The 16,664-nt window shown below is 37.8% G+C and overlaps 1 protein-coding gene across 2 annotated transcripts in view; it reads right to left on the bottom strand.

Moving 5' to 3' along the window:
* The window catches only part of LOC145660683 (uncharacterized), a 198,023-nt gene that overhangs the window by 88,313 nt on the left and 93,046 nt on the right, over positions 1-16,664 (bottom strand). For both annotated transcript variants that reach the window (XM_081726028.1, XM_081726035.1), the window contains exon 2: positions 15,917-16,056. In XM_081726028.1, coding sequence (XP_081582154.1) covers positions 15,917-16,041 — 125 coding nt within the window. In that variant the 5' untranslated portion in view covers positions 16,042-16,056. The remainder of the gene's footprint in view (positions 1-15,916; positions 16,057-16,664) is intronic.

The following is a 16,664-nucleotide window of genomic DNA, read 5'->3' as shown; positions in this document are numbered from 1 at the left end:
TCTCTGTTTTTGGGGCCCCTTTTCAATGTCAAAATACAAGTAACGTTGGAAATTAAAAACGTTTTCGCTGATTAGTATTGTGTTTAGCTGAATGGCTAGCGCGCTCGTCTACGGTGCGCATGGTCCTGGGTTTGATTCCCGGTGGAGAGATTGAAAAATTTTGGTGTTGACCTAGCATCGTGAGGACAATTGGGGATTTACCTAAATTAAGAGGTAGTGGACTTCGGTTTAGCCATTAAGGACTTTGGGTGTCGCTGTGCTGATTACACATCCCCGTGTTTGAAGTAAGTCTGCTGGCAGGCCTAGTCCCTCTGGGCTGTTGTCCCATGGAGTTTAATTTAGTTTAGTTACCATTGTGTTCATCAATAAAGCGCCAAAAATTCGGAATCTGCTTGTCAATAGCTTCTAAGATATTCAGTGTGGTGGAAGTATCTCTGTCGTATTTATTGGCTCTGAGTGGAAATTTGGAAAGATGCATCGCATAAGCAGAAAAAATTTATGCTCACTGTCGCGTGAGCTCGAAGCAAGTGTGCGCTGTTAACAAGATAACATTATGTGACATTATCAAAATATCATGCTGCGGACGACATCATGTCCGTGAGCTTTCTCGGGTTCTCCCGTTTCCTCCCACTTTCTGTCTGGGAGAAAGAGACTATAAAGAAACACAGTGCCAGCGCCAAACTATGCAGACTCCAAAATATTGGTGCCACAAGATGACGGAGTAAACATACGGCACTTTCGTCAATATTATTGACGAACAGTTTTTAATAAGTGATAACTACTCAGGAAAGTTGGCCCATTTGTTAAATGTTTTAAATACAATATCTAATGAAAGCTTCGATGGCAAATCAAAGTTCCCGGCCAGAAATATGACAAATCAGTGGTCCAAATTCGAAAATGTTCTCATGTTTTTTGTCATGCTCGATATTTTTCTGGTCACATCTTCCGTTTTAAAATACGTACAGAGTAAAGAAATTGATTACCGTACAGCTTAGAATTTGGTGCAAGCTTTGTTACAACAAATCCTGCTAAAAGGAGTTCAGAGCACTTTAAATTTCTGCTTGACAAATCAAAAAAGTATGCAGTTGCCATGAATTTTAGAGGATGATTATGCAGAAGTTTCACTGGACTTGGGCGAGAAAAGAATTTCTAAGAAAAACTGCCTAATGAAAAAAACTAAAGACGGAGTTTCAGAAATTACTCTAGTTCAGAAATTTAAACTAATGTATTTCCGTATTTTCGATTGTGCTAGGTCAAGTATTGAAAACAGACTTAATCCAAACAATGATACTTTGAAAGATTGTTCATGGCTTAGTAATAATAATTTTTAAAAAGTTCCCTGAAACGAATTTCCAACGGAAGTCACAGCCAAAATTAATAGAAATGTTCTTATAATCGAGCTGAAGCAGTTTGCTCTTGCTGAGTAGGACGACAGTTTTGTCAAGACTGAGTGGGATCAAAATGATGAAATAGAAGATGAAAATAACTTAGGGTTTTTGATTTCTGGGCTTTCGGCATCTATGGACATATTAGCCCGTCACGTTTGAGGGATGACGTCCCTCGGCGAGTACACTGTCTTGGGAAATGGAAGGAAGGAAGCTGCCTGGGACCTATATGTTAGGTACTTCCCCGGCATTTGCCTGGTGTGAACGAGGAAAACCCAGGAAAACCTCATTCAGGATAGCTGGCCTGAAAAAGCTTTTTACACTTTTTCGACCGAATGCCTTAACCCGGGAAACGAACCAGGGACCGCTCGCACCGGTGAATAATTTAAATGAAAACGAAGAAGACAATGACGGTTCAAAGTCAGAAGAAGACAAAGAGAACTATGTTAACTGCTCAGTGAAGAAGAAATGTTCTAGATGCATATAGCATGTGTCTTTAACGTTGATGTCACAATCTGGAATTTTTACCAATCTATATGCAGCTTACAAGTTTATGTTAACTCTGCTTTATACGCAGGCAACCTGCGAAAGGACCTTTTCGAAACTTAAAATTGTTAAGAATAGATTAAGGTCTTCACTAAACCAAGATTTAATATCAAAGCTACTTTTTATGAATGTAGAACGAGACTGGTTTGTAAATTTAGATAAAAATTTGATTAAATATGAAGCAGCAATGACAAGTGAAGAACTTAGGAAAAAGTTATTTATTTTAATGAAGCATTTAAGCGTTAGGCCTATAGACCTGATCTAGGTAGAAGGAGACTTCTTTCTTTGTTAGTAAATATTGTATTCATACTATGCCAACATACTTCTTCATCAACAGAATACACTAATAGATATTCAAACCTAATAATTTTCCAGGTTGATAGTTTTGAAATTTTATTATTATTATTTTGAGAGAATACGTTATTTTACACACACACACACACACACACACACACACACACACACATATATATATATATATATATATATATATATATATATATATATATATATATATATATACATACAGATGGTGATCAGAAAAATGGAAACACCTGTAGTTGGCAACACGTCAGATGTATAGGTTGGCAGTGGTGTCGTGGCGCCCGCAGCGCTGGACCGCTGGTGGTGGTGTGTTAGGTCGGTCTCCATACTACGTCAGGCGCAGTGGAACAGCAGTGTCCAGTGGCTGCAGCAGACGCAGGTAGTGTAAAATGGAAGACCTCTCAGAGTTTCAAAGAGGGCAAATTGTTGGTGCGCGGTTATGTGGAGTAAGTGTCACGGCAGTGGCTATTGTGTTAGGTGTGTCGCGTGGGACAGTGTTGAAGGTGATGACGGCCTACACAGCACACGGGAAAACCACATCGGGGAAGCGGAACAGTGGGCGGAAGAAAATCATGAGTGACAGGTCACGCCGGGTATTAAAGCGCATTGTCACGCAGAACCGTCGTGCCACTGCGGAGCAAGTGACGAAGGAACTCAATCAGCACCTCTCCTACTCTGTTTCGACAATCACAGTCCGCCGCGAATTACATGACATGAACTTAAGGGGTCATGTTGCACAGGCCAAACCGCTCATCAGGGACCATAACGCTTTCGCACGCCGCAAATGGTGCCGCGACCATGCCACTTAGACCGTTGAGGACTGGAAACGTGTGATATGGTCGAATGAGTCATTCCTCACCGTATTCCCAACCACGGGCCGTGTTTATGTGTGGAGAACACTCAAAGAAGCTTATGATCTGCAGTGTCTCCGCCCAACTGTGAAACATGACGGCGGCTCGGTGATGCTGTGGGCCGCCATATCATGGTTTTGATTGGGTCCTATGGTCACACTTAGCGGACGAATCACTGCCAACGATTATGTCGCAATTTTAGGAGCCCACTTGCATCCTATGGTCCGGATGTTGTTCCCGGACAATGACGCCATCTTCCAGGATGATAATGCACCCATTCACACAGCTAGCGTTGCTGCAGCGTGGTTTGAGGAACATTCGGATGAAGTTCAACACCTCCCCTGGCCCGCCTAATCCCTAGATCTCAACATAATTGAACATCTGTGGTCCGTCTTGGAAATACGACTCCGGCGACGATTTCCACCTCCATCCTCTCTGACAGAACTGGCCGATGCCCTGCACGAGGAATGGTGTAAAATATATATCGGGTATTGCAAAATAAGTGTTACAACTCTTGGGAGGTGACTCCTGCCAATGAGACAAGAAAAAAAGTTCTCTTAAATTTTCTGCTATCGGATATAGTTTCGGACCTACAAGGTGCCGAAAGCGTGGGAAAATGACTTTCGGACGCCAATAGTTCGGAATATATCCAACGTAAAGAGGGCGGGTAAAAAAATTACTGAAGAAGTCATACCTGCTGTATTGAATTTTGCATGTTTCACAATTCTACCATGCACGCGCAAGGGATTCCCCAAAGGAACGTAGGGAGTCCCGGGTAATCTGCCAAATGAAAATTGGTCTAAATAGATATGAATTGATAGGGTTTCTACCAGGTAACAATAATTTGTTTGTATTAAGTCGATATCTGGAACAAATACAAAATGGCTGACACCTTCATGCCCGTTGTGTGTGGTTGCATAATCGCCAGGTACGGATGCTGGCCAACAGTGACTTTCTGAGTATTAATTATAGCGAATTTGTATTCAAATGCTCTTGAAAGACATCTGAAGTGTCGGTAGAGAACAACAGATGAAGCAGGGTGATTCACATGTGTGGAAACACTTAACGAAAAATGCCCAGAAATGCACTCATACTCAGTAAACATGAGTTCAATGTGTCGGAAATATAAAGATTAGCGTAAATAACATGAAAGCCATTATCGATTCACCGATAATATTCCCTCAAACCGATGCAGTATTATGTGCACTGTAGCATACCAATAAGGATGCAACAACTGAGGCCAAGTTGAAATTGTGCAAGGGGACTCACAAAGCAACTGGGTAAATTAAATGAACGTCACTAGTAGGATCGCATGATTGATATTGAAATGTGACCAATGTGCAGAGCCGTAGCTAAGGGGGGGCCAGCGGGGCGCCCGCCCCGGGCGCTGATAGCAAGGGGGCGCCGAACGAACAAGGAGAAAGAAAAAGTGATGTTGGATATGAGTAAAAGACGAGTCGCCCCCAGAAAGTATTGGCGCCCTATTAAATCAATATTGCTGTCGGTTATCAATGAAATACGCAGATTTCTTAAAAATGTTCTTGCTCGCTTCGCTCGCAATCTAAGAGTTTAAATAAGTTACAACAAGTTTTTTCTTATTACTTAAAGAGTTATTATAGATGATTTCTTAATGACATGTGGTATACAAGGCGCCGAGTAATGACTTATAGTGTACGCAGGAGCATTTGCAAACTCCGAAACAAGCAAAGTCGTGTTCGGCGTTTTGACAGTGATGAGTTTGCTCAGTTCGAAACGTTTTTCTACCCAATCGGATTAATTACGAAGCACAGTGGGGCCAAAGCACTGACTTCTTAGCAAAAATAAGAATTCGCAATATGAAGCAGAAAACTGAAAGAAAACTAATTAGTTCGGTGTGTGCAGTGGCTACAATAATGTTATTTCGACATTATTTCATTAAAAACATAGTTTCACATCATAAAAGGAAATATTCCTTATATTTGCGCCTAAACTATATACGAGATTATATGATTGGAATAAGAAACGCATGGGCAATATGCTTTGATTTGTCAATTTACGATTGGCTTACATTCTTACGCATGAAAGGAAAAAGTGTACTTATTCATTTTACAACTGAAGAGTAATAAAATTGAAGAAAATTTCTGGCTTCTCAAAATCATTTCAAAGTTGTGGAAGATTCGTTATGACAATGAAGATGCAAGGACGCTTCAATACATAAAAATCATCTCATTACAAGTTCTCGATACGAATATATTATCAGATATATTAAACATGTGATTTACACGCATCAGTAACCTGTTCAGGTTGTTTCATATATTACATCGTGCATTACGTGAGCTCATTTCAGGGCTTGATTGGTACACCCTGACCTGGAGCAAGCGGAGGTCATTACAGTTGATTCCAATGTCACTTCTGTGCACGCGTCACAAAAAATAAAATAAACAAATAAAATAAAAAATAAAAAAATACTGAATTGATCAACACCATTTTAAATATGGTTCTACCTTATGGTCCATAGATTGTTTAGCAAACATTGGCTTTTCAAAATAAAGCCACCATTAATCAAATATTTGACTTGAATTTAGTTCTGTTGGTGAATGCCAGAGAAATATGACTAGATGTTGGAATCAAGATGGGTCCTGGGGACGAAGCCCCAACGAGGCCTGGGAGCAAAATTCCCAGAATTGACCTATATTCAACTTTGTCACTGCGTACATGTGGAACACACGTCTAATAACCTAATATTGTTCTCACATTCATCCCAGCTCAATTCAAAAGCAGCATTGCATCCAGAATGCGGTTTTCCTCAAACATTTTCATGCGCTATTTTTCCGAAAAGTGCAAATATGTGCAGGTTTTCTCTTTGCATACAGTAAGAACAATGTTTCCGCTACGACATATTAAAAATTTACAGATATATTATGCCATATTTTCTACTAAAATGCCATTCTATCGTTTGACCATAGTTTATATGCTTTCAGTACCACAGCGGTTTCAGTACCAAATATGATATTAAGTAGGGGATTATCATAGGAATGCGATAATGATATTAGCATCATTCCAAATATGGTCATTGACTACACATCACATCAACATTCTAAATATACAAAACGATACATACATGTCGGTTGTGTTACCATGTTTACCAGCCACTGAATATCTACACGCAATGTAGGAATAGTCGTATTCAAAATCAATTTCCTATCTTCTGTCACTAAGCAGCCCAGCAGGTCTTCGACTTCGGTGGACAACCAAATTTACACGTCCCATGAGTTCATTGTAAACTGCTATCACTTCTTTTCCTGTGCACTATCTTATGTGTACACTATTAAGGTTTCATTATAACAAATTATATCGAGTCAATCTTTTACTTCATTCTTCGAGTTTTTGCTAAGAATTGCCTGGTTTGGTCCCACTGTGCGACGGTGAGAATGAAGGTATGAAAGTGAGAAGAGTGTAGAGACACATTGCAACTGCTGTTTGCGCGGGAATATTAAAAATAAAGGTAAACGAGGGGAACAATAATATTTTCGAACTTCAATAGAATAGGGGCTTAAGGGGTCAGAACTTAGCCCAACGAAGTTCGACTTTTTCAGACACTAATCACTACCAATGATTTATTTTTAAATTCCATTGACATATCAAATGCTTCCAATTTGGAGGAATTTATTGGAGTCATTTGTTCATCAACTTTTTGTATCGCCAGCATATTATTTTGTGCATACATGTCTAGTTGTGTGATGTTTTTATCTATCTACGTACATACAAAATATAAGTACACACACATTCTTCATATATGTACGTGTTAGTGTATTTTAATATGTTAATTAATAATACGTACCTTAAATTCGGATCTTTCATTCATTAAGAAATTAAGTAATTACTATAATTTCAGATATATGTAGTAGCCAAAGCATATTTTGGATTTTAAGTACAAACATTGAACATATTCTTCACCTCCATCGATCAATACTTAGAAATTCACAAAGAAGGCTCCTTCTGAATTTCCATTACATTTCACAAAATATTCCTTCCCGTAAAAAGATCGAAATTAAAATGCTATTGATGTGGTCACATACAGAATAAAATTTAAAATTTAACAATTATTACTGGAAATTAATACTGTCACCCATTTCGAACAATTTAAAAGCACATAGTTCTTAATGTATTGAAATTTTATTTCTTATCGATAGTATGAAACGTTGTAAATAGTAGTAACTATTCATAACTGTTCTCATAGTGAATCTGTATACAACCAAAGGTAGCTTTGTCAAGTTTAACAAAAAGTCCAAAATAATACTCTTTTTGAAAAAGGGTACAAGGGTACATATGCAGTTTTTGGTTCTTGCAATGGTCTTCCAAGAAGATTAATAAAAATTCAATGTAGCATAACAACAAAAACTGCTTTTCTTAAATATATCATAATTATTGGTAAGGTGAGTGTAGGGGGCGCCAAATTCTACTTTGCCCCGGGCGCCGAAATCTCTAGCTACGGCTCTGCCAATGTGTGTGTTGATATCAACATGTAGCTAATGGACAAATGTCAACATGTCCCACTACTGCTGAGACACCGTCTCACGTGCGAAAAATAGGAAAATAACTACTCGGTTATTGAATCTTAGGCCGTGGGCTCCCAGTATGTTTGGAAACTGCGACCACGCGAGCGAGAGTAAACGCTCTAGCCCTGAGGCTTCGAGGGAGCCTCACTTTCTCTGTATTCATTTCTTTGAGGAGTACCCACTTGGTTTGGAAAGCGCTCTTGTACAGCCTTCCGATATGTTTGTGTGTTTCATTTTGTTACTCCTAGTGCACAGTTGTAAACAATCAGAGCTTTAAGACGTTTCTTCCTATTTCTCATGTCGTTTTATTTCCCATATGTATGGTGTTCCAGCAGTAGTGTTGCATGTGCCAAATTGGTTCATTTTTGTCTTTGTCTTGGCATGTGCACTATGTGTAAGATACGAAATTCTGGAGGTATTTTCCTATATTTCGAGTACGTCGTATGTCTCAGAAGACGTGGGACATGATACAAGTTTGTTATTTTCACGCTCTATCAGAATTTGAACCATGGATTAAGAGATTTATTTTCATATGTGTCGACTGTGGGACAATGTCCCGAACAAAGAGGGACATTGATACAATCTTATTCTACTTACGTTCTACCAAAAAGTGCACCACATGTAATAGCAGAATGTACAACGTTATTTTCCTAGTTTTCGCACTTGGGATGGTGTCTCAGCATTAGTGGGACATGTTGACATTTGTCCATTAGCTACATGTTGATATCAACACACACACTGGTCATATTTCAATATCGATCATGCGATCCTACTAGTGACATTCATTTAGTTTACCCAGTTTCTTTGTGAGTACCCTTGCACAATTTCAACTTGGCCTCAGTTGTTGCTTCCTTATTGATATGCTACAGTGCACATCATACTGGATCGGATTGTTGGAATATTATTGGTGAATCGGCAATGGCTTTCATGTTCTTGATGATTCTGTAATTGCTAACTTAATATGAGTGCATTTCTGGGCATTTTCCGTTACGTGTTTCCACACATGTGAATCACCCTGCTTCATCTATTGTTCTCTACCGACATCTGGAGCATTTGAATACAAATTCGCTACACTTAATATTCAGAACGTCACTGTTGGCCAGCATCCGTACCTGGCGATTATGCAACCACACACAACGGGCATGAAGGTGTCCGCCATTTTGTATTTGTTCCAGATATCGACTTAATACAAACGAATTATTCTTACCTGGTAGAAACCCTATCAATTCATGTCTATTTAGACCAATTTTCATTTGGCAGATTACCCGGGACTCCCTACGTTACTTTGGGAAATCCCTTGCGCGTGCATGGTAGAATTGTGAAACATGCAAAATTCAATACAGCAGGTATGACTTCTTCAGTAATTTTTTTACCCGCCCTCTTTACGTTGGATATATTCCGAACTATTGGCGTCCGAAAGTCATTTTCCCACGCTTTCGGCACCTTGTAGGTCCGAAACTATATCCGATAGCCGAAAGTTCAAGAGAACTTTTTTTCTTGTCTCATTGGCAGGAGTCACCTCCCAAGAGTTGTAACACTTCCTCGTATTTTGCAACACCCGATATATATTTTTTATATATCATATATATTTCTTTGATTTTATAGGATTTTTTAGGTAGATTTTTATGCGCTTATGCAAAATCACTATTTTAAAGTTTGAAGTAACCTATGTATTGTAAGTTTCATGTACCGGACCGCGGTGGTTCAGTGGTAGAGTGTTCACCTCTGGTTCATGGGGTCCTTAGTTCGATCCCAGCTCGCGCCAAATGAACTTTCTGTGGTGGATAAACACCGTGTGCGTGGGTTTTCTCCGGGTTTTCTCGCTTCCTCCCACTTTCTTCATTCCACCATTTTCCTTCATTTCTCATCATCACCGCCTCCTTTAGCTTAGCTGGCATAACCGTCGGACGTAAAACTTAAAGAGATTTTTTGTAAAGTTTTGTAAGTTCTGTAATTGCTAACTTATTTTATATCTTTGATCAAGGTAATGAAAATTTATTTTTAAAGAATGTTATGGTAAAATTTATGTAATTTGAAAATGTAAGCTTACTGTAGAGGTTTGCTATTACAATAAAACCCCCATAAAACAATGTGGTACTTAACTTTATTTAAATGAGTCAATAATAATAGAATTCAGTAATACATGCAAGTGGACTTTTTTAAAAGGAGGCCCCTAGCTTCCTGCAGCCGAGGGCCCCCTAGGATGCCAAACTGCTCTGTACATACTATATCTTTTTTACCCTAAAAAGTCAACCAATGTTGTCTCAAAGAATAAGTAATATTTTATGAAAATTTTAAGGGAAGTTATCATCAAAATACTTTTGTAAGATAGGATGAATTAATTATATTTTTTCTGACAAATTTTATCTCAAGTAATAGGAGTAAGTCTCTAATCTCAAATACAACACTTATTATGTTTGATAAAAATCAGGGAATTGTTATGAACTCTATGTATACATAACCAGGGAGAAGGGTAAATTTACTCACTCGTTATTGAGTGATTTCAACCCAAAACAGGAAGGATGACTGGAAAACCTTAGTAAAAATGTTTGATCAAAATCGATCGAAGTTGTAGAGTATATTCTGTTAAATCGGGAAGAACGTAAATTTACCCTTCATTCTTAACTTCAACCTCAAGCAGTGGGGGTTATGGGAAAGACTTAAAAAATATATAGCATATTGTATAAAAATTCAATATTTTTTACGGAAGTTATCGATGGACATATTTTTATAATCGGGAAGGGAGATTAAATTCGGCCCTTATTCTTGACAGATTTCAACATCAAGCAGTTAGGATAATGGGGTGCCTCAGAGAAAATACTATACCAAAATCGAATATATATTCTCAAAGAAAATATATACAAAATTGCATCAAAATCAAAGTTGTACGTATTATATTCGTAAAATAAAATATAGGCTATTATTGCATGTTTTTTGAACATATACTCGCAAATGAGGTAATCTCGAAATTGAGCGGGAAATTTCCGACCCCCCCTTTTTTAAACATATTTATGTTTGACTACTGGTTTCAGCTACAAGTAGTGGGAATGATTAGCAGACAACAAAGAAAAATCCGAGGGATGTTTCAAAAATTATGGGCATTTCTAAATAACAACAAATTGTTAGACTGTTAACGACTATATACTAGACAAGTCCTTACAAGTCTTTTTATAGTGCTGCCAAAATGTCTTGCGTCGTGGCAAAAATGTGAACTAAATGTCACACCCTCGGCACACTCACGCGTTGAGCTAATTAGGGTTCATCTGTTGCTAAACAAGAGAGTTTTAGCGAAAGAGAGTGGAATTCCTTCAGCCGATAGCAGCACCTGGAACGGAAGACTAGGTGTTAAGACAATGTGGCATATCTATAGTTACCTCACTCACGGTTGCCAACAATACGATAATTTTAGCCTTAATACGATATACGATAATACCTTTGCGATAATAGGTGAATATACGATAATTTTAGAACGCACACTTTTTGCAGTTTTTGAATTTGTTTTTGGCAAATGAATTGTAGATGTGCATTTAAAAATTACAAAAATTTTCCTAATTACTTATGTGAACACGTAAAATAGCTATGGAAAGTTAGATCCTAAAGCGTCGTCTACTCCACAAAAGAAACTAAAGGAGCTGAATCTTAATCATTTAAAACAAAAATCCAGGAAGGAGTGGTTAATTGATGCTGTGTTCAAGGACTGGTTAGAGCCTGTTAGTGGCAACGTGTATAAAGCCCGGTGAAAAGTTTGCAAAACCGAATTTACTGCTGAGTTGACAGTAGTAAAAAAATAATGCTAAATTAAAAAAAAAAACATTTAAATGCATTGAAACGTGTAGGATTTGCCCAAAGAATGATCGATTTTTCATCTCCCACGTCTACTTCTCACACCATGGATGCACAAGGTAAGCGAGCTGAAATAATGGTATTTAGTTTTCTAGCCGAACATAATTTTTAAATGAAACGGCAGATCATTTAACAGATGTAATTAAAAATAAGTTCCCTGATTCTAACAAGATTCAATTAGGTAGAACTAAGGCAATAAATGTGATAAGAAAAAAAAAATCATTAGTAAATGCTATTTGAAGGAATTGAATATGTTACAGGGACAAAAATTCAGTTTAATGATCGATGAGTCTACAGATATTTCGGCTACTTGTGCGTGATATTTCAGTGAAAATACTATGAAAACGCAAATAAAGTTTTGGCAGCTATTACAAATTTAATGTGATAAAAATGTGGAAGCTACACATGAAGATGCCACTGCAAAACGTTTCTCTGAGCTCGTATATAATGCTCTAACAAATAGTAATATCACACTTGAAAATATATTAAACTTATTGCTATTATTAGTAGTGTTATACTTGTTTCTATAATTGTCATGTTCATAACGAATATACGATATACTGTATATATATATTATAATATACGATAATTTTAAAGACGAAAATCGATAATTTTGTTCTCCGAGGTTGGCAACAGTGGCCTCACTCAAAGTTCGGTCAGTATGATTTGGTCGCTTTGGAAGTACGAATATGTTTTTAAGGTGTCCACATTGCCGGCATGAAAAATGTTGTAACATCTCAAAGATTCATAGTTTTCTTTTCGGTAAAATCGTCAGAAATTGTTAAACGTTTGCCTGTAGTCTTTGGAGATACGGGAGCCTCTAGAATACAAAAACTCAGTCGATCACTGCGTTGGATGTTTTAAAGCCAACAACGATAACACCATATATTGGCAAGAAATGCAGTAAGTTTGGTGTCAAAGAAAATAGAAGATTTGTATAACAACACATCTTCTATTTTCTTTGACACCAAACTATTGTTGTTATACAATATTTTATTATTATTAATTTGTCAAGGATACGAACAGGGGCGGCGATTCGGGGGGCAAGAGGGGGCAGTTGCCCCCCCACTTTTTTGAAGTGACCCCGTAATGTATATAGTTTCATTTGGAAATATAAAGTTTTTGTATGTATTACTGGTTCATAGAAAAAAATGGTGCCATATAATATTTGTCGTTGCGTGAGTACGTATTGGTTATTTGTCTTCCCGTGGAGTTAAGAAAGCTACAGGTATTACATTTTAATTGCAATTAAAAGCAATTAATATTGCAATTGTGTATTTTTTTAAATGTCGTTGGATATGCCTGTAGTATTTATTGCCTGGCATTATCTAAACCGTAAGAGTAATAACATACATTTAATGGCATGTGTGGAATTTAAAATATAAGTTGTTCATTAATCCCCAGTTTCAATATAACTTCTACAAAACAAGCCTTATTATTCATTACTATGATTAGTATTATCGTTTCTATTTATTTGTTTTGCAAATTTGTTATTAAATAACCTGATCACGCAATTTTCCAGACAGAATTTTAAGATGTTCATGAGCAAGGAATCAAATCTCTTCTTACATTTTGGTTATTTATGAGTAGCTACTTGCGTTGCTCATGTCAATTTATTTAATAAAATATGAAATACGATATATGGTATTTTAACTAAAAAAGATTGTATCCTATTAGATATACAACCTTTCGTCGAACAAAGTGTATAAAACAATCAGGAAAACTAATATTGATATACAAATATTCAGATCATGTCTTCCCCCCCACTTTTAGCATCCAATCGCCGCCACTGGATACGAAAATCAATATAAATCAATATGGATATGCAAAGCAGCTTAATTGTGATTGTGAATTGTTAAATGGAGAAATACAATACATATTTTAGCTCGTATATTCGAATCAGTGTATTTTAAGAATAAATATAATCGTTATAGCCAGAGAAAAAGTATAGAAACCGGCCCATGCAGCGAATGACCTAACACTATGATAAATGATACAAACATTTATTAACAAACAGGTGACTATTCGTGTGATTAGTGTAAGTATATGAATTGATACACGGCAAGTTTATAAAATCCTGCCTAATTATTTAGACATGGACAAGGTTTCAGCTCGTTGGATACCTCAACTGTTGGGACAAGAACGAAAGCAGAGCAGAGAGAAATTTGTCGTTAAATTCAAGACTTTTTTATAAGTTAATAACCAATTCTGGTGTAAGTTAATAAGAACAGACGATTCCTGAATCCTATACTCTAACCTAGAAACAAAAATTCAATCTAAGAAATGGCAGAGACCAGAAGAAGGTCCCACTTTAAAAGCTTGTGCAGCTTCTTCGGTGAGCAACGTAATGATTACTGGAATTATATTTTTAGAATTATGATAGGTTGTCTACTAACGGAAAATAAAATTAATGAGGTGTACTATTTCAAACTGTTGTCTAGCCTATTACGACAAACAATACTGGAAAGCCGCATGTGAGATCTTTACTGATATAAGACGATGCAAGACCACCCTATACGGCCTGCCAAACAAAGAACGTTTTAAGTAAATTTGCGTTGGAAATTACTTCCACATTTCCTCTATTTGTCTGACCTGGCACCTTATGAAACCGTCTATTTCCCGAGTTAAAGAAATCTTCACGGTTGTGCATTTCCAGAATTTGAACGGAATTCCATGAGATGTAAAATGGGCTGTAAATACGAGGATAAAAGACAACCTAAAAATTTCTTTGAAAAACAAGTTAGTTTTACGTTGAGACAAATGCATACACTTAATAGATATTATATTGAAAAAACTAGTATGTAATACGAGGGTAAGTCAACTGAAAACCATAAAAGTAGAAATAAAAATCCGCATATGGCGCCAGTGAGCTGTAAGTTGGCATGCCTGTTTACGATAGTATGCCGGATGTCTCCTAGGTGGCAGCAGCCGGCAGATGCACAAACACCGGCGCAACAACAGTTCCAAAATGGCAGCCCCACTAGCCACATGCACCAGCGAGGAGCAGCGTTCTGTGATTCGGTTTTTGCGAAGTGAGGGTGTGAAACCGATTGACATTTTTAGGCGAATGAAGGTTCAGTATGGAGATGCGTGTTTGTCACAGCCACAAATCTATGAATGGTGCCGGAAATTTGCAAATGGTGTTACGTCTGTGGCCGATGCTTCACGCCCCGGCCAGGCTCGGCGCGTAGTGACTCCAGAGACCATTGCAGCCGTTGAAGCCATCGTTTTGGAAAACCGCCGTGTGACAATAGACGAAATTGCAGCATGTGTACACATGAGTCATGGATCGGCACATCATATTGTGAATGATGTTCTCCAGTTTCATAAGGTGTCTGCAAGATGGGTGCCCCGACAACTGACGCCTGAACTGAAACAGCGACGTGTTGATGCGTGCGAAGACCTTTTGTGGCGCGCTGAACGTGACGGTAATGACTTCCTGTCACGAATCGTCACTGGTGACGAAACATGGGTGCATTACCATCAGCCTGAAACAAAGCGAGCGAGCAAGGAGTGGCGCCACTCCTCATCACCGAAGCCCAAAAAGTTTCGGACACAGCCGTCTGCAGGGAAGGTTATGCTGACCCTCTTTTGGGACGAAAAGGGCATCATCTTGGAACACTACACGCCACGAGGAACCTCTGTGACGAGTGCTACGTACTCGGACCTCCTAAAAAATCATCTCCGGCCTGCCATCAAAACGAAACGACGTGGATTGCTGTCAGCCGGTGTGCTGCTGCAACACGACAATGCACGGCCCCATACGGCGCGTGCAACGGTTGCGACCATCACAGACCTGAAATTTGAATGCCTCCCACATCCCCCTTACTCGCCAGACCTCGCACCGCTCAAAGAAGCAATGGGCGGCAGGAAGTTCCACTCCGATGAAGAGGTACGCAACGCGGTGCACGAGTGGTTGCGCCGTCGCCCAAAAGTCTTTTTTTCTGCAGGTATTCAGGCTCTTCCGAAGCGCTGGCGGACTTGCATTGAACGAGGAGGGGACTATGTTGAAAAGTGATTTACTTCTGTACCCTGTGTGACCAATAAATAATATTTTAAAAAAATAATTATGGTTTTCATTTGACTCCCCCCCGTATAAATAAAAATTATTAAGTTAAAAATAAACTAAAATTTCTAGAACTTTGAAAATATCCCTCTTACAATCATATTGCGTCAAAATCGAATAATTAATTGTTTTGTTGCCACTTTACGTAGAAGTGCAAAGTTCAATTTTGGGTTTATTTTATGCCCATTCATTTATTTTTGATGGATTTCAACTTCCAGCAATAATAATCTTGTTTCCCTAGGAAATGCAAAGGTTCATTAAAATCGGATGATTTTACAAGAGTTCTCGTGGAACAGAAGATGGACACACAGATGAAGGTTGAGCGAATAGTAGAAATAAGGAATGAAAAATGTTATATCTTACCCGATAGCTCCATTTGGAAGAACTGTACTCTGCTTGGATAAAGTCTCTGCTATATTCTGTGGCGAATACAGTTTGATCGGAGAGTTGTATTGTCGATTCACGAATGCTGGACCTCTGTAAGCCATTGTGTGAGCAGCGAACTGAAAGAGAGGCAAGAAGAAAGTTAATAACAATACTTCCCTTATTACTAATGAAATTAAAAGTACTCATATAGCCCTCATTGTTCGAGCTGCAGCTTTCTGATTTGAACATTTTAGCAAACATATATTTAACACATTATATTTATCTTTATCTTGAGATGAAAATTCTCAATGCTTGATACTTTCTTAGTCTCTAATATATGAACCACACTATTCCTCTTTCCTTCGAAAGGTAATTTATCATATTTATGTTTTCAGCATATACTAGTATACTTACATTTTAAAAATAGTATTAATTGAAATTCCCTCGGTTTAATATTAGTATCAATGGAAGAGTATATACTAAGAATATTATTTTCTTAATATGTGAAGACTATCAAGAATGTTTTATAATAAAATAATATACCTCTATAATCTATTACTATTTGTATAATGTTTACATTTAAAATTATATAATGTATTACTTGTATGGTCTACTCCTATGTAAGATTCTCAACTACAGTGAGTGAAACACATTCACACAAAATTTCCTTATTCAACTTTTTACTTTTGTGCGACGACAGAAGGAAAGAAAGTATGTGTTAGAGGATTAAAATAAGGATTTAGAT

The sequence above is a fragment of the Thermobia domestica genome, chromosome 1, assembly GCF_964235325.1.
Source record: "Thermobia domestica chromosome 1, izTheDome1.hap1.1, whole genome shotgun sequence".
NCBI classification, from domain to species: domain Eukaryota; kingdom Metazoa; phylum Arthropoda; class Insecta; order Zygentoma; family Lepismatidae; genus Thermobia; species Thermobia domestica.
The sequence above is the reverse complement of the archived record's forward strand: the minus strand, read 5'-3'. Positions and strand labels throughout refer to the sequence as shown.